Below are 21,088 nucleotides of genomic sequence, written 5' to 3' on the forward strand. Positions count from 1 at the left end.
TTGCACAAGTTAAAGCCTCCTCTCAAAATGATGCCTGGTGCTCTCTACAGTTGAGTGAATAAATGCCCCATCCGGGAAATACTGATATCTGTCTTATGAGATTTGCAAAATACATACAATGTTGTATTGTATATTTCCCAGGGTTGATTCGTGATATCTGTTATCTTCAGTGTTCAGGATGTGATGGATTTTATAACACCATTGTGTGTGAGTGTGTGTTTCAGGAGGTTACAAAACAACCGAGTGTGTGAAATTGGTCCTATGCTGCCCTCTAAAGGCGACCAGGAGGACACCAGCATGAGTGATCAGTCCACGTGAAATTAATGTATTAGATTCTGTATGTGTATTGAACCAAACATTAAATGTTGTTGTACAAATGTTACTACTGCTTCCGGTTTGTGGTGTAAAATAAAATATGCACGAACAGAATAAAAGTTACAACACGATGTGTAAACAAAAGTGCTCATTTTACCAGTAAACGGTGTGCAGGCTCCTCGGGTCCCTCCGCTTCATTTCGTCTTTTTCCGTCTCTCTTCGGTGACACTTCGATCATTTCCGGGAGTCGTCGCCATCTGCTCGCCTCGTCCCTTTCTCCAATCTCCGCGTTGTTGTTGGCGGTGACGCGGCGGAGGTGTAGCCTGACGCGGGCTCTTACGTGTCGGCTACAATAAAAGTGGAGCTCCGGAGGCCTCCGAGCGACGAAGGGAGTCTGTATCGGTAAGGACGAAGAAGCGCGGCAGGGGTGGCTCAAGCGGGACGGCGCCCGCTTGTTGTTGAGAGGATTCTGTTCGGCCGGGTTCGGCCCGAAGGAAACAAAGAGATCATGGCGCCGTGGTGGTTTTTTAGCGGGCTGGAGGGAGGGGAGGCTGCGGTCGTTTGAGCGAAGCGAAGCCTCCATGTGCCGTTTGGATCGTTCAATGCCTGGAAAGTCTGACTAGCTAGCACCCGTTGAACATGCTAGCAAGGCAGGTAGCTATGCTAACAAGGCGAGGTTAGCGTGAGTAGCTTGGCGCTTTCCCCCCAAACCAGCACTCTTTCTCACTTTTATGTAAGTTGCTTTCATCTTTAACTACGTTACTCTCTATACGTCGACGCACTTTGTAACGTCAAACATGTCCATTTATGCGGTCAGCCGCCACATTTAGCCCACTTGTACACCACGGGGCCCGGACTTGTCCGGGTCTTCTTCACCCGACCGACCGGGTCGTGGCCAATGCTGGTGGCCGAGGTGGGCGTCACCCGAGCGGCCATGTGGCTCCGCTGTCACCCGCCTCGCGAGCGCTGAATGATTCTTTTGAAAAGTCGAGGGAGAAATGTGCAAAGCCAATCATGGCGCTCAGAGGAGACACGCAAAGAGTGAGCTCACCGCACGACACGTCCTGTGGCGCCAACACACATTCATATACCAGCAGCATCCTCGCATGTACATACGCTGCTGATATTAATCTTAATATTACACTTTGGTTACATGCATAATATAATATAAACAACTGTCAAAATGTAGCATGCTTAAGAGTGCTCGCTTTCAGTTGATTCTTCCACAGTGTTTTGTAGCTGTGGAAGAGGCGGGACGTCACTAGAATTGAAAGCGAGGTGGGGCTCAGCCCCCCCCCCAGGTGTATCTTGGAATGAGCTTACAGAACGTTTTCGTGGCACTTCATCAAGTATTTAATGATTTTAAGAGGCTATTTCTCCTCCATTTGCATAATTTCAGCTACATCATGAAGTCAAGACATTTTGATTATATAATATATCATCTTAATATATATAATAATGTTGAGAACTTTGAGATGTTGTGATCTTTCTCACATTACAACTGTAGGCCGCCCATGTACGTATGCAATTGGTGACTGCTGCTTAGTACCGTTGCTCACTTTTCTTGAAAATGGCAGACAGAAATTGGTTTTCAGGATAAAATAGTTAATGCAGCGGTTGTAACTTTTAATTTTGGGGGACAGTTTTCATGAACAATGCAAAGTTCCACGCCATCCAATTATATCCAACACTGCGGTGTTATTGTTTTGAAGCTTACTTTGCACTAAACAGGAAGTCACTGCATGAATTCTGGTGTGTAACTAGAGAAAATGGTCTGTTTTGTTGATAACTCACACACTGTACATGAGCCCTGATGGCCTCTTCCACCGTTGTATTTTAGAATTTACCATTTTAGCTCCCTGTAATGGCTTTTTAATTTTCAAAACATCGTCACAACTTTTTTTTACAGTTTAAAATTTCTTTTTACAGTTTCAGAAACTAAATGTCTGCTTGTATAGCTACTTTTGTTAAAGAACTATGAAGTTGACTAGTGTTTGTGTCTTTGTATGCAGGGGGGGGGCAAGTATTTATCACCAGAATTTGCCCTTCTCGCTTCCCAGCTCAGCCAATGAAGATGGAGTCAGCGGCTGAGGCTCAGCAGGGGGCGGAGTCTACCGTGACAGAGACGGAGCACCAGCAGATCACCCCGGCGCAGATCGCCACCTTGGCACAGGTAACGTAAACATCTACCCTATCGCACCTCAGCAATCGCCTCCCAAGATGGTTTACAACGTAGGATTGTGAATTTCAGGTATCCATGACAGCTGGCCACGCCTCGGCAACCGGCCCCACCGTTACGCTGGTGCAGCTTCCAAACGGACAAACGGTCCAAGTGCACGGCGTCATCCAGGCGGCTCAGTCGTCCGTCATCCAGTCCCCACAAGTCCAAGCTGTGCAGGTCACACAAGCATCTATATACTTTTAACTTTTGACTAAATAGCTTTAATTTATAACTTATAAAATGGAAAAAAATGGAAACTGTTGTATGTACTTCTCCAACAAGTACAATTCTCATTTAAAAAAATGCATATACTGCATGCATGAAAATGAACTTAATTGAAAAAAAAAACATTCCCACTGCATTTCAGCCCAGTCCCTTCAGGACAATTCATGACGTTTTCTTGTGGGTGTGTCTTGCAGATCTCCACCATAGCAGAAAGTGAAGATTCGCAGGAGTCGGTCGACAGCGTGACTGACTCTCAAAAACGCAGGGAGATTCTCTCACGGCGACCCTCGTATCGGTACGTTTCTGCAACATTCATTTTTGTTTTGCTATTTCCGCCATGCACTAAGAAGGCAGGGCTATGTTTTGATTGCCATGAGTTAATGTTCAGAATTACTAAAAAAAAACTAGTATGTTTCCGTAAAATCTGGTGGTTAAAGAACTTGGCTGTTACGGTCAACTTGCATTGGGGCTACGTGGCGCAGTGACCCACCAGATTCAGCAAAACTCACTCAGCTTCTCAACAGGAAAATCCTCAACGATCTGTCCTCCGATGCTCCGGCCGTCCCTCGCATCGAGGAGGAAAAGGCGGAAGAGGACTCGTCCGCGGCGGCCGCCACGCCCGCCATCACCACCGTCACAGTGCCCACCCCCATTTACCAGACCAGCAGCGGCCAGTACAGTAAGCGGCCCCCCTCCCCCGTGTGACATCACAGCTCGCTAGCTTCCCTTCTCTTACTGTGCCCCTCGTGTCGCGCAGTCGCCATCACCCAGGGCGGCGCCATCCAGCTGGCTAACAACGGGACCGACGGCGTGCAGGGCATCCAGGCTCTGACCATGACCAACGCGGCCGCCGCCCAGCCAGGAGCCACCATCCTCCAGTACGCACAGACCAGCGATGGCCAGCAGATACTGGTTCCCAGTAACCAGGTGGTCGTACAAGGTGAGAAGGCAGTACTGCAAAACATGTGAATTATGATTTTCTTGCTTTTATTGACATCATTTGATGATATGATTCTTACACATGGCATGTGCTTTATTTTGCAATAAATCTTGTTTTTTTTTTATTTTCATTATTATTCCTCAAGACTCATGTCTTGCTGATATTCTTCATGGCGGGGTCTTAGTGGGGACGTTTTTGACGAGTAACATTCAAGTTTTATTGACATCACGTCCTTGACAGAACAAAGTTTGAATTGAATCTGTGTCCCCCTTCACCACCCAGCCGCCTCAGGGGACGTCCAGGCCTATCAGATCCGAGCGGCACCCGCCAACTCCATCGCCCCCGGGGTGGTCATGGCCTCGTCGCCCGCCTTGCCCACCCAGGGCGCCACAGAGGAGGTCACCCGCAAGAGGGAGGTCCGCCTGATGAAGAACAGGTATGGATGTTCGTATGCATAGAACGTATTTATTTGGCGTAGTCCATGGTCTAATACAAGAATCTGTCCCTGCAGAGAGGCGGCCCGCGAGTGTCGCAGGAAGAAGAAGGAGTACGTCAAGTGTCTGGAGAACAGAGTGGCCGTCCTGGAGAACCAAAACAAGACGCTCATCGAAGAGCTTAAAGCCCTCAAAGACCTTTATTGTCATAAATCCGACTAAGCCCCAACCATCCGGAACAGTCGGATCAGGCCTAGTCGCCTTTCAGTTTGTTTAAAATCTCTCGACTGTTGGGCTCCGCTAGCCGGCTGGGTCTGGGTCGGTCCCTGAGTCGATCCAGAGTTTTAACTTTTATATTGGCCCCGAAACCGAGAGTACTTTTTATCCGCCACCATTGGAAAATGTGAATGCTAGCGCTCGCTAGCTGCTGTTAAACCTGAGCCTAAGCTCCAGGGAACGGATCCCACAGGTTCTTTACGATAACACACACAGTTCGTAATCCAGTATCCAATTGTATCTGAGCCTAGCGATATTAGCATAACTTATTGGTGTACGAGCTACTAAATCGGAACACAGTATCTTATTGCAGACGGCACTCTCTGGGCAAGCTGAGTCCCCGACTTTAAATACGTTCGCCTCACATCCCAGGGGGGGGGCACCAGAGGACTGTTGAACCAGTCGGATTCACACAAGTCCACTTTTCACTTATCCCAGCGAGCTCTCAACCGGCGACTGCGGCTGGAAGTCCTCGTATCGCCACGTCACGGTAACCTAGCGTGACGCTTTTAAGCCTGTCGGACTACAGTTGTTCATTCGGTGACTTTCGACGCCACTTTTACAAAGGAAAGTCACGTTTCCATCACGCAAGTAGACCCAATTTGCATGAGTAACACTAAAAACTCGCTCAAACAAGTCTTCTTAGATGTGTTTATTTTTTTATACCACGTGTACATAGACGCTACAGCATGTGTCAACTTCATGTATCTCTGGCAATTATTGAAACATTTGTAAAATATACTGTACATCGCCTGCGTGTGAGTGCGTGCGTGCGCGTGCGTGCGTGTGTGTGTCATCCAGCAGGCCTAGCGGTCACGGCAGCTACATGCACGAGAAAAGAAAATATAGGCCTTTGCTTGTTGGAAAATGTATGAAATTGCGGTGCCATATTTTGTTCAGTTTTTGTGTTCTTAATGGTCTTTTACCACATAGCAAATGAAAGCACAAACGTTCTTTCAAAAGGTGTCTAATACTTTTTACAGGGATGGGCATTTGTTGAGATTTCCTGGTTCAACTACGAGGAAAATAAATATATTCATTGTTACTTTTTAAGCACTATTTTCAATCTGCTTACAACAGCGCCAACACTGGTTGCACCCAAGTGGTGCACCCAATTTTGCCGCGCTTGCCTCAAAATGTAATCAATCAATTCCACAGGTCTTGGCAGGATTTTAACGATTGTAGGGCCCATCCCTATTTTTGGCCTAGAGTATTGTAATGTTTTCCCAACTGGCAGCTGATCATGTTATAAGCCTTGTCATTGGCTCCCTGGTGCTCAGTGGACTTTTGTTGGAAAAAGAACGTGTTTAAAAGTAAACACCAGTTTTATTTTTCTAGACTCGATTATTGCACACTATATAAATGTATTTGTAGTGTAAAGAAAACGGCCTCCGTGCTATGGTTGTTGTATCAATAAGTGATCAGAGGAGTATTGATAAGTAAATGTGGATGCAGGGGGAACTACTGCATACTCATTGTGAATGTGTGCAGTAGTTGGTGCCACGATGGGACTTCAAATGTGTGTTTTTTTGTGCTGAACGAAGACAGTGATGACCTGTAAATGTCTGTTTTTAAATGGCAACGATGTGACTTTTGTCACCAACATTCGCTTGAGTTGGTGCGTGAACATCCCACGAGTGTACAGGCACATTTATAGAAGTTTTCTATCTTGTCATGTGATGACTTTGTGTACAGACCCCCCCCAAAAAGCCATGTATTGTCATCTTGTAGAGGTCGGTGTATGATTTAGTATACTCTGTGCTTCAACCTTGTCTCCATATGAAACGATGGCCTCTGGTTATTATTCTTTTGTAACCATTTGTATTGTGGCAATAAATTGCACGTGCAGACGGTTACGTGGCAGTCATACAATAACGTACGTAAATACTGTAGTGCTTTCAACCATAATTTAACTGCACTTTATGCTGGTTTGATTACCTTATTAACGCTAAATAGCAATTTTGCAACGCAAACGTCCGTCTCAAATGCCATAAACAGCCTGCTGATAAATGTATCTGGTGTTTGCACAGACATTCAAAAATTACCCATAAAATCAAAACAGTTGAATATAAACCTAAGATACTACACAACCGCATTAAATAAGATAGCATCATCGTTAACCAACTATGAGATGTTCATTGACAGCGGGGTATGGGGGATACTTTTTTTAAAGGGTGTGACGTTACTAAAATAGCATCGATGTAAATAAAGTGTGAATCTCCCCTGATGGTCAGGTCTCTGTGCCAATACGCGGCCTGTGAAACAACTGTTGTGATTTTTCCACCAATAAGATCGAATGGAATCCTCGCGTAGGCGGGGTCATCTGTGTCATCTGTGCAGTGGTATGAGTTCTAGCTAGGTAGTTGACTCGCTCACAGATGGCGGTTGTGCGAGCGGCACGGCCAACACAAGAGTGACGGAATACAAACACAGAAGGGCGGACTTTACTAAAGTTGGTCGTCTCATGGCTATCGAAGAGAAACATCCGCGGATTTACCTCAGTTAAGAAACACGGTGGCGGATTTCCCGTCTGTTCGTGGGTGAGGCGGATTTTACACAGAAGGCCTCAGAAGCCTCGGACTGGATTTGCGCTAACTCAAAGAGGACATCCACTACTTGGAAAGTCATGTAAAAAACCCTGACCTGAGGAGTGTGATATTTGGGCATTTACTTGTGTAGTATTGCTTTGTTTCATCCATATAAGACAAATTGGCGCATTACATGGTAGAAAGTTGCCCAACTAGTTAGCTCGCTAGCTACAATGCTAAGTAGCCGCATCGGAGCAGAATGAATGAATGAAGGCAACAAGCTGAATTTATAACGCACTTCTTCCCCCAAACCGTCGCTTTTATTCAAGGAGAAAAATCTCCAAACAGGCTGAGCCTTCTCGGCCGCATACTCTTGGGAGTGTCGCCGCCGCTGCTTCCCCGCAAATGGCCAAGGAATGCCATCGCCGGGAGTTGGCGGACGGACGCTGTTTAGCATGACGAGCTAATGCTATGCTAACACTGATTGAAGCTGGAGGAAACCGCCTGCCAGCTAGCGATCTAACAAGCTAGCTACAACTATTTGCACCACTTGGACACTGAGCACACAGGCGGCCCGGAATGGGAAACACCGTGTCATGCTGTGTGTCCCCGGAATCGAGCCCCAAACTCCCGTCTCGGCAGCCGGCGGAGCGGCTGGAGGAGTTTCTGACCAGCACGGAAGTGAGCGATGACAACAGCGCCCCCTACCTGCAGCACATCAGCGACAGAGAAGTCCCTGACGGTTTGTACAGTTGCCTTTACTACTTATTCCTGATTGTCTTCTATTGTTTATTATTCTCGGCAGTGGTCATGTAATCACGTGGGGTATTTATTAACTGCAGTGTACATAACAGAAAACATTCAATTGCTAAAGGGAATGCTGTATATTTAATGTTACATGGCTGTGTTATACTACATGCTCCAATGTTAGGTCACAGTTCAGGGTAGAACATACATAAGTTCTTGGCGTTTGTGTAATCATAACATTGTAATTGTATCTAAATTAGCAAAGTCAACTGCTGGAAGGTAATTTTGTAAATGTGGACCCTGGATATTCCTGGTATGCATAATCCACTGGGAAGATACAGCGCCTCCATGCTCCGGCTTCTCCTTGGCTTGTATCTGAAACACTTCCTGCCCCTTACTCTATGTGAAGTTCCGTTCCAAAAAAAATCAGAATAGGAGTACATGTACTGTTACACCCCTCCAACCCCTCCCGGTTATTTTTAGGAACCATATGAGTACATGCCTCTGGGCTATTTCCTGCATCCCATCAGTTTGGAATTCTGCATTAGTAGCATCATGCAAACATCTTGAGGAAGTCAGCTGACTTAAGTATGACTGGTTCATGATACTCGGTCAATGTAAGAGAACATGAGCAAAGTGAACGAATCTGATCCGGGGTCCAACTGTGGCCATCACGAGACTGTGCTACACTCACCATAAGGTTAGAATTTTGTACGAGCCTGAGTTTTTAATGTCGTGAGATTTGTCACTAGCTGCTTTTTTTTATTATTTGGAGAAACGGTACAAAGCACAGACAGTCCCATTATAATGTGTTTATGATGGAGGGCTTGTAGCGCAGGTGTCGTGTATATATTTGCACTGACACTCGTGGCCGTGTGCATGTGTTGAAAGCAGCTGATAGAGGAGGTGATGCTCAGTTCAACAGCCTCTCAGCATTCCGTTTGCATAGCTTGACTGTACATACGGTATAACCTTTTTAACGGCCGCATAGCACCGCTGGCGTGGCTGCTGCAGCCCAGTAAGGAAACGGTAAAATAACAATAGTGTCTGAAAGGTTACTACTAAAACCCAATCAGAAGGGACGACAGTAAAATTACGCACACGTCCAGACGAGATACCGAGAGATTAATGGAGCCAATTATGATTTATTATGTAGATTCCTGGCCGATGCACATATGTTTTTCAAAGTTTTCCTAACCAGTACTTGAGAAAACACAACAGCACATTATTCATTCATTATATTCATGTGTTGCGATACTCGTTTACAAGTCATTAATAGCGTATGCATGATTATTATTTTCCACAGAGCTGGCTTTGGAGTCCAACCCATCGGACCACGCCCGAGCGAGCACCATCTTCCTCAGCAAGTCCCAGACAGACGGTGAGCATCCGAACGGTGCTGTTAGACGGCCCTAGACGGACCATATCGCTGATGTGTGTGTGTGTGAATATCTTGATTTGCTGAAAACACAACTGTAACGGGTCTGTTGTCTCGGATGACTACGAAATTAAACATATTCACATTTGAGAGGCCCAACTGGTACATTTTTAAACCACGAAACGGGTAATCGAATATCAAAATAGTTGTCACCTATAATCGATTAATCGTCAATTTATCGATTTATTGTTGTAGCTTAAGATCTATAGACCTGGAAAGGGTTATTTCTAGAGCTTTGGGACTCCAGCCAACCACAGTGAGAGCCATCCACAAATGGCTAAAACATGGAAGAGTAATGAACCTTCCCAGGAGTGGCCGGCCAACCAAAACGACCACAACAGCGCAGCCACGACTCGCTCAAGAGGTCACAAAAGACCCCACAACAAGAGCCAAGAACTGCTGGCCTCAGTGGAGTTCGTTGTTAATTACGCCACCAAGACAGACACCAGGCCTGCATGGCAGTGTTCCAAGACCAAAACCACTGCTGAACAAAAAGGCTCATCTCCGTTTTGCCAGAAAAAATCTTGATGACCCCCAAGGGAACATTCAAGTATGACAAACATGCAGGAAATGAGGAAGGGGGAAACGCTTTGTCACACTACTGTTTTCTCCTAAGAAAGCCACCACATTGTGCACACTGTGTATTTACGGACATTTTGTCTTTTCCAGTGCGGGACAGGAGGAAAAGCAACCACATAAACCACATCAGCCACGTGTCTCCGGGTCCGCTGTCAAAGAAGTACAGCTCGTGCTCCACCATCTTCATCGACGACAGCACCGTCAGCCAGCCCAACCTCAAAAGCACAATCAAATGGTGCGACGCCGTAATCCCGCCGTGCCAGAAAGCATCACGTTAACACGCATCATTTGCCACCACGTTGTGTGGATTATATGTGACAGATTGAATCCGTGTGTGCCAACATTAAACACACACACTCCTCCCATGTAGCTAAACATTCTCTCCCGTGTTTGTGTCTTCCTGCAGTGTCACTTTAGCCATCTACTACCACATCAAGAACAGGTAGGCGCGCGTGTGTCAACGTATGTGGACCGGAATGAAACCTTGCTGACAGTTGTGTCTTCTGCAGGGACTCGGACAGGTCATTGGACATCTTTGATGAGAAGATGCACCCTTTATCGGTGAGTCCGGAACTGCATCAGCACGGACGGTGAAGGGGTCTAACAGGCCCGTGGTTGTTTGTGTCACGCAGAGAGAACCGGTGCCAGATGACTACTTGCGCATCGACCCGGAGCACAAAGTCATCTACCGCTTCGTCAGAACGCTCTTCAGTGCCGCACAACTCACGGCTGAATGTGCCATTGTTACTCTCGTAAGCCTCCTCTTCTTCCTTGCTTTTATTTTGGTAGACAGTCAGCCACAACAATACAGTAATGCCTTGTTTAGCGTGGTTATATTTTGCCAAAGCCTTTTTACTTTTAACAACGGCTATTGTCTCATCAACGTATCGTAATGGCGGCTTTAAATGGTTATACTCTCTTATTACCCAATATAGTAGACAGTATACAGAGTAAATAAGTAAGATAATACAGAAATAAGACTCCTGCTGGTGTTCCCTGGGGGACCCTAGTGCCAGGCGGACAGGAAATGTGGTCGGAGATTCCAAGTTGAGTTTGATGCTGTCGTGGGTTGTGTTTTTATTATGATTCCGATTGTATTGCGTGAGATCATTTAAACCTACAATAACTGCCTGCTCCAGTCATCACGTCTCGTGTGGCGACACCTAGTGGCAGTATGGAGTACTACACGCATAAGTAGCCTGTTTCTGCTGCCTTGTATTTGAACTTTAGTTCATTTTTACGCTTGAAAATACTTCATTTAGGGCAAGACTACATACAATTTAGTTAAATATTTTTTTTTAAACTAATGTACTGTATTCAACTATAAACTATTATTTATAAATTATGACTATACTCATGGGTGTGTAGTGGGAGTGAAACTTGTACAGCATCAATGTTGTGCAAACTACACTTGCACAATGTGGACACCAGAGGGCAGTAAAAACTTGCAGGCTGTTTGAGGTCTCTGGCACCAACCTCAGAGCTCATACGTTATAAAAGGAGTTGTGCTGAAAAACCAACTTAGGTGTTTATGCAAAATCATGTCACGTCATGTCTCCTCCGTGCAGGTCTACCTGGAAAGGCTGCTGACCTACGCCGAGCTGGACATCTGCCCCGCAAACTGGAAGCGCATCGTGCTGGGAGCCATCCTGCTGGCCTCCAAGGTGTGGGACGACCAGGCGGTGTGGAACGTCGACTATTGCCAGATCCTGAAGGACATCACCGTGGAGGACATGTGAGTGGACATGACAACCACGTGTCTGGCGGCTCGTTGTTCTTGTCAGGGGTCACTTTGGCCAAGTTTGTGTTGTAGTTTGTTACATGCATCATGTGCCTCAAGAATGCACCCAGGAACAAACAAACTCTGTGTGCGTGACCTCCACTCTCGGCTCTGTTTTCATTGCTGCCATCTAAGTGTCTTTGTGAGCCGGGTCAGATGAAGAGGGTGGGTGGGGGGTTTGAGGTTTAGAGAGAAATGGAGGGAGGGTCTCAAGTGCTCTCACGGCTTCTACATAATGGCCCTGCCTCTCGCCCACTCCATTAGTTGCCCCGGGAGACCAGACATCTCTGTCTCTCGCACACAAACAGTGGCTTGGCGCTACCTTTGCCGGCCAACAAAGCAACCTGGATGTGGTCTCCATGGCGACCACCGCCCTTAGCCTCTCTCTGAAGAGGGAGGATGTTGGAGGTTGTAGTCAAGTCCACATGTGTGCTTGTTTGTCTCGGCCTGCTTTGTATTTTTAGTTAGTTTTTATTTGGGGGGGCATGAACATTAAGAAGCCAAGATTTTGGATATTTTTTCCTTTTTTTTTTTTTGTTTTTTTCGGGTTGAAAGTCAGGAAGCTCTCCAGAATTGTAAAGACGGGCAGGCAATTATTGTCATTCTTCAGAATAAAATAGTTGATAAAATATTTTTGAAAAGTGATGGAAAGGGCATCATGTTGAGATGATTAGATGTTGGCTAGGAGAGTTTGTTGTTCTACGCTTCATTACATGTGCCTCATCTGAATTTATGGGCTCACCGCCACCTGACACGGTCATCTTTCCTGGCTCTGTTAGCATTTTAGTGTCGGTGCTCTCCATGTTGGACATCAGCCACCTGACTGGCATGTTGGTGTCCACTCCTTGCTTGAGTCTGGTGGGCCTCAGCTGTCTCCGTCTGTCTGTGCAGGAACGAGATGGAGCGCCACTTCCTGGAACTCCTCCAGTTCAACATCAACGTCCCCGCCAGCGTCTACGCCAAGTATTACTTTGACCTGCGCCAGCTGGCCGACGACAACAACCTCAGCTTCCCCCTGGAGCCGCTCAACAACCAGCGGGCCCAGAAACTGGAGGTTAGAATCCGTCGCTGAACCTGAACTGATAGGCCAACAACACATTGACCTCGAAGCTAAAAGATAATACAATACTAGCATGTCATAGTCAAGAGTGTGTTTGCGTTTTGGCAGGCCATCTCCAGACTGTGTGAAGACAAGTACAAGGACCTGGGCCGAGCGGCCATGAGACGCTCGCTCAGCGCAGACAACTTGATCGGCATACGACGCTCCAACGCCGTGCTCTCCTAGGCCCCGACACGCAACTGCTCTCCCAAGCGAAGCCTAGAGTCACGTGACCGCCGTGTTGTTCTGCAAGTCTCGAATCAAAAATGAGGCGTGAACTCTAATGCAACTCGCAACTAATTGTTTTATACGTTTATTTATACGCAACTCACCCTCGTCACATGACTCCAAGCGACAAGTTTTCGTATTTTAATTTAGATGAAAAAGAATGCCACATAGTCATTAAAAGACAATAAGTGGAAGGAGTTTTCTTGAAGCATAATTAATCATTCACGGGATGTAACAGTACAACCTGGGTCTTTATGTTGACAATGTTTGTATTATTTATGTTGCCATCAGTAGGTCCAGCTTAGTCAAGACTTGATGTGATACATCAGATAAACTAGTTCGTTCAAATAACACGTCTGACGTTTGATCATATGTGAGTCAAGCCTGTGGATGCTGCACCTCAGAACAGTTCAGAAGAAAAGCTCCGGCCATCACCACTGCTAAAGTCAGGGCTGGCTTTTTGACGACGACTCCGCATCACGGACCAGGATGGATCTTACTACTGAAAGAATGACACTGAAAGAAGCTTGAGTTCACCCTCAGTATTGTAACCCCTTTCCCTCTTGCTTCCACTTACTTTCATCACTGAACAAATGATATACATGTAGAATCCTACTGAGGGGACTAAACACAACAAAAAGATGGTTGGTCTTGCTTACTGTGTAGGCTACTAGCTGTGAAATGTGTCGTTTTTAAATGGAAGCCCATTTGCAAATGGAATATTTTAAATAAACACTAACCATGTATGACGGCGTTTGTGTGGCGCTCGTTTATGACGTCACACTCCAACCCCACGTTGAAATGTTTGTAGCGAAATTGAAGCTGAAACGAGCATCTCTGTAGTAGTCTTATTGTATTGTAGTCGTCTTATTGTAAGTAGTACTAATTGTAAGTAGTTTTATCAAGACAATTATTGACTACGTGAAATATTTATTTGATAGTTAACAAAAAGTACGTAACGCATCTACAGCTAGCATACGGAAGTCCAGTCAAGTTGCCCCATCTCCGCCAAAACGTAACTAAGGATTATTTCTGTCCGTTTTCGTCGGTGTTTATGATATATAGTAGCGTACTTAAAGCGACTGCTTCTGTAAGAAGAATGACAGGACAACTGCCGGACCATTTGATAGCATTTTTGCCCTGTAAAATCACTCCTTTCCTCAAGAGGCGCTATTGAGTCACCGACGCACCTGCTATGTTAGCGACCAGAGGTGAGTGTTGCCATGGAAACTTGGCTGTACGTCATTGTTATGAAAAAGGTTAATTTAACTCTCAGAAGCAAAATGTTAAATTAGAAACGCCATCTATTATAGATGGTAAAAATGACAACCGTTTCAAATTTGCCTCATTTTTTATTAATGTGTCTGTACAAGTCTACTTTTTTTTAAAAAAAAAAGGTAATGTATTCGCTTCAACTGCCTGCAGATAAAGAACATTTAAGGAAAAATTAACAAAACGTCCATCAGACCACAGACCCCCATATTTGAGTCCCTTGTGAGATTACATGAAGAGAAACGATTGGTAAAAAGTGCATGAATCGTTTCCCCATGGTCTCCGTTTAATGAGATGTAATCAAAGTGCTCCAATACAACAGTCCTGTTATTTTTATTACGATTGAAATTGCACAACTGCAGAATTCGAACAATTAGACCAGGATCCAGGAAGTTGATTCCACAATTCCAAATATGAATGAACATCAAATTGCTTTTAGGCGTCTGAGGGTTTGTGGTCTTGCATGGATGACAGAGTTGAGCAACTCCACTCACAACCAGCAGATGGCGTTGGAGGCCAACACCACTTAGTTACCGAGTGCGGCTTTAGTAACAAACGTCAAAACACATTCGATTCCCGGCCGACCTCAACTCAAAGCTTTAAAACACATTTATGTACAAGATGGTTGACTTGAACCAGGACATCTTCAAACCACTTTCCATTTCCATAAATAAATATGCTTTCTCTGTCAGTGCATCACAGGAAGTGACTCCATGATGGATCTTGTGGTCCATGTGGTGAAGTGATGACTTTTTAGGAGAATCAGGTCTTGGCTATCCAAACATGGACGCTTGTCATATATGAGACGGAGCTTTATGATACATTCCCGGGGCGGGCCCGGTTAAAGCGGCGCTGGCCTCGGTGTACAAGGGGGACGGTGCTGCCACTTTGTGTTGCCAGCAGGGGCAGCAGTGCACCAAGAACCTCCTCCAGGTCTCCACAGTCTTTCCCGACCAGATCCAAGCCCCGGAAGTGATGCCCACTACCAAGCACATGAAGTACTTAAGCATGAAGATGGCGTAGTCCGGCCCGATGCCTAAACGCTGGCGCTCTGACGCGCAGGTGCACGCCAGCGCTCGCTCCCATTCGGGTCTCTGGTGCTGCTCGTAGACCAGGCAGGCCACCACGATGGTGGCGGGCACCGTGTAGAAGACGGTGAAGACACCGATGCGGATCATGAGCCGCTCCAGTTTGTCCGTCTTGGTGCCCCCTTGCTTGATGATGCTCCGGATGCGGAAGAGTGACACGAAGCCGGCAAACAAGAAGAGCGAGCCCGTGAAGAGGTAGACCACCAGAGGCGCCAGTACGAACCCCCGCAGGTTCCCCAAGCTCTGGTTGCCCACAAAGCAGATCCCTGCCACCGGGTCGCCGTCCACGGCGCTGAGCGCCAGGACGATAATGGTCTTGACGCTGGGGATGAGCCAGGCGGCGAGGTGGAAGTACTGGCAGTACCCGGCGATGGCCTCGCTGCCCCACTTCATCCCGGCTGCCAGGAACCAGCTGAAGGACAGGACCACCCACCAGATGGAGCTGGCCATGCTGAAGAAGTAGACCAACAGGAAGACCAGCGTGCACAGAGCGGGGCCGGTGGTGTCGTAGAGGACGTGAAGCTGGTCGCCGCCCCCGCCGCCGGGGGCGCACGCCACCCGCTCGTGACCGGCCACCAGGCGGATGATGTAACCCAGCGACACAAAGAGGTAGCAGGCGGCCAGGAAGATGATGGGTCTCTCCGGGTACTTGAAGCGCTCCATGTCCATCAGGAAGGTGGCCACCGTGGTCAGCGTGGACACGAAGCACAGGAAAGACCACAGCCCCACCCAGAAGGCCGTGAAGGTGCGCTCGTCCGCCGAGAAGTAGGCCTGGTGGCACGGCTGGGCGCAGTTGGGAAGGGGCCCCGTGTGGACCCTCCCGTACAGGGAGTGGGACTCCCTCTTGATTGGGACCAGGGGGTCTCGGCAGCGGCACTCCCGCTCCCCCTGAGGCGGCCCCGGGTGTCTCGCTCGACCCTTGAGCGTGGGCTTGGGAAAAGGGGGCGCCACGGTGGTGGTCTCGCTGCTGTTCTGGTCCATGCAGAGGGTTTCGTCGCCCAGGCGGGGAAGTCGCTCGCAGCTCATCCTCTCCGGCCAGTCGAAGCCGTACTGGCTCATGAGCGGCGAGCAGCCCCGCTTGGCCCGCTCGCAGACGGAGCGGCACGGAGGGAGGGGTTTGCGGTAGTCCGGCAGGCAGATGGGCGTGTACATGCTGCACAGGAAGAACAGCAGGTCCGGGGAACAGTGGATACGCACCAAGGGCCAGAACTGGTGCACCTCCAGGCCCACCTCCTCCTGGGTGTCGTGGTTGAACTGGTTGGGCATGTAGGTCAGGTTGTAGCCGATCCCCCGACACATGGGCACCGTGATGGGCTCGCACACGAGCTCTTTGGACGCCCCCTGGACCGCACCTGGACTCTGGACCAGCAGGACCAGGACCAGCAGCCTCACCGTGGACCCCATTTAGCTCCGATCCAAAAAGTAGCAATGACTATGAGAGGTAGCCGCACCTGCTCGAGCCCCGATCCCAGCCTCTTATTGATTATTAATCCAGCAGCTCACGTCAATCATTCACTCGGAGAAAGTTCATCTCCGGTGGTCACGTGACGTCCGCTGCATTTAACGTGCCAAGAACATTCTTAGAACATCTTAGAACAAGCAGGAAAACACCTCCCGGTGGAAGTCATCCGATCCAATGAAAACAAGTCAAGTAGTTCAAGTCTTACGTCGACGTCCACTTCACGTGCACTTTAATCCTCCGTTAAAGCCGCCGACAAATGAAAATTCCTCCGAGACGGAAACTCGTTTGTGTTTCTTTCGCGTCCAAGTTGCGTCCTGCGTGGAAGAGACACGCCGAGAGCCGCAGCGACGTCCCTCCGCATCCCTCCGCTCTCTCAGGTGAGAAGAACTGAAGCTTTTCATCAAGCCCGCTGGGCTGAGCTTCACGGTGCGTTCAGGGAGCATCGGATTTTTCAGTGACGGCGAGACGACAACTAACTCAACGACCAGCTAGCTTGTTTTTGTGCTAGTACATTTTTGTCACTAAACTACTATACAATATTTACTATTTAAATCATTTAGCTTTCTCTTAAACGACTTGATGACACATTTAAAGGGGCCACACATTAACAGGACACCACAAACATACAAAATGTTGAATTCAATTCAAGGCTCGTTTTTTTTTCATTTTTAGCATTAATAGACAGGAAAACATATTTGTCGTAATTTAAAACACGACCTTTCTAAGCGTGGGATTATCGTTTACTGAATGTGCCTGAACGCACCAGCTGCTTGTGTTTTGTGGCCGTCTCCATTCGGTTGCATTACATTACATCGCGTTTTACGAGCAGAACCTGAAGGCGTCAGTTAATGGATGACCGCTATGATTGAGTAGCCTCCATTCCAAAGTATTTGGTGTCCAAATATCAGAATAAAAATATAGAATGAGTGAATAATACCATCGAGCCCTTCTGACGGATTCAACACAATAAAAGCCCGGCGGCACGCAGGTTGACTTTGTGACTTTGTGCTGCGTTTCGGTGCTAGCTAAAGGTGGCGTGAGGGTGTACAAAGGTCGTGGTGTGGGTGTGTCTGTTTGTGCGGCGGTTTACCTTCTCTCGGGTTACTTTGAGAAAGCAAGGCAAACACGAGCGTCCATCAAGATGACGCGTGGCGCCGTGCCGTGATTTCACCGCCAGCAAACACCTTACGTAAGGGGACATGGGGCCCTCAGTCACCACAGTAATGCTGAAGCTTTGCTTCTTTTTACACTTTGCGGTGGTCGTCGTCCTGGTACGGATTGTGTTTGAACAAAGAGGTGGTAGGGTATTTTTTGAGTCACTTTTAACTGTGACCCATTTTGCTGAAAAGATTCAAACGGTCGTAAGAAGAAGCAGGTCAGCAGGAGCGCTGCTGGGGCCCTGCCACTGTGTGTGTGTGTGTGTGTGTGTGTGAGAGAGAGAGAGACCGTTGCCTCACCGCCCCCCCCCTCCCCTCCTTAAAGTGTCTTTTGTTTTCATTTAGCTTGGCATTTGGCTCCCCACGGCCCCCCAGCCCCTAAATGAGTGCCGAGTGGTCCGCGGGCCAGTGGACGCGCACAAAGACCCGTCCTCTGCTGGCTGCACCCCCGTCCATTGTGGAGCAGCCACAGTGCACTAATTGGCCGTGACAATTAAGCGAGGTCCACACTCAGCTTCAATTTGCTGAGGCTGCGTCGCAGGCAAATGAGCGATAGGCCCCGCCCCCGCACCCCCGTGCCGCCCCTCCGCTTGGACCCCAGAGATGCTGGCTGGTAGAAAATGTCACCTGTGTCATCACCTTTAAACTTTGGCGGTGACGTTAAGGTACGAGACGCTGAGGTTTTATCTTCTCAGGGACAATACGATGACCGAGTATTAGGGCCCATTGAAAAAATAATCATAATCTTAATCATAAAGTTGTAAATACTTGATACTTGTCATAAATTTACCCAAAAAATATGGGAGTATTCTGAGAATGAAGTTGTAAATATATGAGAAAAAAAAGTCATAATATAACGAGAATGATGTCATAAACTGACAAGAAAATAGAATAGTCCTACTTTTTGAGAAAAAAAGAAAAAAAATGAAAAAGAAAAAATAATTTTTCATGAGAAAAAAGTCTAAAAAAGAATAAAGTTCTAAATGTATGATATAAAAAGTCATAATATTACAAGAATAAAGTCTTACATTTACAAAAAAAATAGCAATATTACAAGAATAAAGTCACAAATTTATGAGAAAAAAGTAATACTTTTTTACAGAATAAAACTGTAAACTTACAAGAAAAAAGTCATAATTTTATGAGGATTAAGTCATAAATTTCCTTGACTAAAATTGTACATTTACAGGAAAAAAGTCATAATATTAAAAGAATAAAGTCATAAATTTACAATAATAAAGGTGGTAAATTGACAAGAAAAAACTTATTACAATATTACAAGAATCAAGTTATAAATTTCCCGTAATAGTTTGACTTTTGTGTCTTTTTCTGCAGTAAAAATAATAATTGTTCATTGTTTTGTTTGTTTCTCATAGTATCTTTAATATTACTAAAATGACATCATTTCTTTTGATAATATGACATTCTCTTAACATTATGATGGCACCCGAGCCGCACTTTGGACACCAAGGTGTAAGCCAGGAGCCGTGCAACACAGTCGCTATTAGTAAAAGGCAACTGGAACTCAGGTAGAACTTAAGGAAACAAAGAGCGAGCACATTGGTGAGCGGTTAGAATCCAGCTGGAACACAACGGAACCTACGTGGGGCGCTTTTCCGAGGCAAAGCACAGCTGGAACTCCAGTTTTTGGACAAAGCCAGAGCCTGGAACACAATTAGAACACGGGAGGAACAGCTGGAGCATATCCAGCATGGGGGGAACATAAGGAGGCAGGTGGACACCAAAGCTGAAGACTTTGTGGACGAAGCACCAATAGATCAGCTTGGCTGGTGATGGAACGCTAGCAGGTGTGGGGCACATTTGGAGAAGCACAGGTGGGGGGAGACTGACAGGAGACGAGGTGGCCGAGTGGTTAAGGCGATGGACTGCTAATCCATTGTGCTCTGCACGTGTGGGTTCGAATCCCATCCTCGTCGGCACAAGTTTTGGTAGCAAAACCAGCATTTCCCCACAGGACTTCAGGAAACTCTGAACTTGAGTAAAGATGGAGGTTAAACAATTCAGCAAACACCAGTTTAAGGAGTGAACAATCCCTTGAAGATGTTTTTATTGGAGATGATCACAACTGAAAACATGAGCATCTGGCTGTTCCAAGTTCCATAGAACCACAAACAACAACTTGAAAAGTGCAAATGTAGAGATTCAGTGCTTCATTAAATACTGTGGAAAACAAACTTCAAACAAAAGTACAACTTTTGGCCAAAAAACAATATTTAGTCCCTGAATTTGAAATTAAAATCAAGCATTTTATGGCTCAAATTCTGGTCGATGCTACAAATCTAAACCCGCCTCACCAAAACAAAATGGCGTCCACGTCACAGAACAGACCCTGGAGTGGAGATGCTAACGGCTAACAAAGCTCACATTCAATGGACACCTGTTGTTTACATAAACAAACATAACTGTGAGTGTTTGAATTCCACTTCTAGCTTTAGTTTTTTAATTGAAATTATTCAGTGGTTTGACAATGTTTACATTTCATTGAATAATTATCTATGTATAAGTGGCTAATAAAAAATTGCGATGTTGTAATACCACGTGTGAACACTGGGGGCACACGTTACAGTACAATGATCCTTCCCTATAGTATTTCGGGGTTTTTTAAATAATGTATTAACACATTATGGCCATTTCGTGGTTGACTATGGTCTATAATTAAATATTACAAGAGAAATTATATATACTATCCTGGTCATAATGTTATGAGACATGACATTAGATTACATTATCTTTCACACTGCATGGAGACGACTGGTATGGCTATTAAGCTAGCGGAGCCCAGTCGACATATCACGGCCACGATGGAGTGTGTATGGGGGGGGGGGGTTCTCCTCATTTCGTCTGGAAGTGGTACGTTTTTGTCTTACTTGCCCCCCTTCCCTACTCAGTTTGAAACACTTTCTTACGTTTAGAGTAAGTAAATTAGAGATGCTAACTAGTTTACTCGGTAGCTTGCTAATGCTAGCATCCGTCGTCGGTAATGTCCCTGCAGTGTTACCGTAGTCTGGCAATGTGATGTAAACACAATAATAGAGTGTAAAAGTGACCAGAGGCGTGTTTACATGGCTCTATTAATGGTCAAATTCGTATTTAGAAAGTCACAAACAGGTTGTATATGCTCTAAGTACAAAAGTATTCCATTTATTAACATTGACTGGAAATTCGGAAACACTATCGGTTCTGGAACCAATTAACGTGATAAACGAGGAATTTGTCTACGTCAGAAAATGAAAAAATATCAGGAAGCTACACATTTTGGGGTGGGGGGGGCGTTTGTT

General features: G+C 46.4%; 3 protein-coding genes and 1 non-coding gene across 6 annotated transcripts; 3 read left to right on the forward strand and 1 right to left on the reverse strand.

Annotated features, from left to right (window-relative positions):
- The first annotated feature begins 549 nt into the window (after positions 1 to 549).
- On the forward strand, positions 550 to 4,446 carry creb1b (cAMP responsive element binding protein 1b). 3 transcript variants are annotated; one of them, XM_058081298.2, is made up of 8 exons: positions 550 to 717; positions 2,376 to 2,488; positions 2,567 to 2,713; positions 2,956 to 3,056; positions 3,286 to 3,440; positions 3,519 to 3,701; positions 3,984 to 4,137; positions 4,213 to 4,446. In XM_058081298.2, the coding sequence occupies exons 2-8, from the start codon at positions 2,384 to 2,386 to the stop codon at positions 4,355 to 4,357; spliced, it is 990 nt and encodes a 329-aa protein (XP_057937281.1). In that variant the 5' UTR covers positions 550 to 717; positions 2,376 to 2,383; the 3' UTR covers positions 4,358 to 4,446. The 3 variants fall into 3 exon arrangements, with proteins under 3 accessions (XP_057937281.1, XP_057937282.1, XP_057937283.1); XM_058081299.2 differs by having other exon boundaries at positions 565 to 717; positions 2,328 to 2,488; XM_058081300.2 differs by lacking the exon at positions 550 to 717 and adding an exon at positions 728 to 1,048.
- A 2,284-nt stretch (positions 4,447 to 6,730) lies between these two features.
- Positions 6,731 to 13,556, forward strand: ccnyl1 (cyclin Y-like 1). Its single transcript, XM_058081297.2, has 9 exons — positions 6,731 to 7,681; positions 8,993 to 9,067; positions 9,794 to 9,938; positions 10,110 to 10,145; positions 10,213 to 10,264; positions 10,336 to 10,455; positions 11,272 to 11,438; positions 12,375 to 12,537; positions 12,652 to 13,556. The coding sequence occupies exons 1-9, from the start codon at positions 7,519 to 7,521 to the stop codon at positions 12,766 to 12,768; spliced, it is 1,038 nt and encodes a 345-aa protein (XP_057937280.1). The 5' UTR covers positions 6,731 to 7,518; the 3' UTR covers positions 12,769 to 13,556.
- A 643-nt stretch (positions 13,557 to 14,199) lies between these two features.
- fzd5 (frizzled class receptor 5) lies at positions 14,200 to 17,008 on the reverse strand. The gene has a single exon (XM_058081296.2). It carries the CDS (start codon positions 16,572 to 16,574, stop codon positions 14,877 to 14,879), a length of 1,698 nt encoding a protein of 565 aa, XP_057937279.2. The 5' UTR covers positions 16,575 to 17,008; the 3' UTR covers positions 14,200 to 14,876.
- A 2,636-nt stretch (positions 17,009 to 19,644) lies between these two features.
- Positions 19,645 to 19,726, forward strand: trnas-gcu (transfer RNA serine (anticodon GCU)). The gene has a single exon. It is a non-coding gene; the product is annotated as a tRNA-Ser (tRNA).
- Positions 19,727 to 21,088: the final 1,362 nt, after the last annotated feature.

This window comes from Doryrhamphus excisus, linkage group LG12 (assembly GCF_037039965.1).
Source record: "Doryrhamphus excisus strain RoL-2023G ecotype Guam linkage group LG12, RoL_Dexc_Guam_v1.1, whole genome shotgun sequence".
NCBI classification, from domain to species: domain Eukaryota; kingdom Metazoa; phylum Chordata; class Actinopteri; order Syngnathiformes; family Syngnathidae; genus Doryrhamphus; species Doryrhamphus excisus.

What these genes read in the sequence shown, in the direction of transcription:
- creb1b (XM_058081298.2), top strand. Translation starts at nt 2,384, where the DNA reads ATGAAGATGGAGTCAGCGGCTGAGGCTCAGCAGGGGGCGGAGTCTACC. An exon ending in TCACGGCGACCCTCGTATCG is followed by an intron (nt 3,057 to 3,285) that starts GTACGTTTCTGC and finishes GCTTCTCAACAG; the next exon opens with GAAAATCCTCAACGATCTGT. An exon ending in GACCAGCAGCGGCCAGTACA is followed by an intron (nt 3,441 to 3,518) that starts GTAAGCGGCCCC and finishes CGTGTCGCGCAG; the next exon opens with TCGCCATCACCCAGGGCGGC.
- ccnyl1 (XM_058081297.2), top strand. Translation starts at nt 7,519, where the DNA reads ATGGGAAACACCGTGTCATGCTGTGTGTCCCCGGAATCGAGCCCCAAA. An exon ending in AATGTGCCATTGTTACTCTC is followed by an intron (nt 10,456 to 11,271) that starts GTAAGCCTCCTC and finishes TCCTCCGTGCAG; the next exon opens with GTCTACCTGGAAAGGCTGCT. An exon ending in AGCGGGCCCAGAAACTGGAG is followed by an intron (nt 12,538 to 12,651) that starts GTTAGAATCCGT and finishes GCGTTTTGGCAG; the next exon opens with GCCATCTCCAGACTGTGTGA.
- fzd5 (XM_058081296.2), bottom strand. Translation starts at nt 16,574, where the DNA reads ATGGGGTCCACGGTGAGGCTGCTGGTCCTGGTCCTGCTGGTCCAGAGT.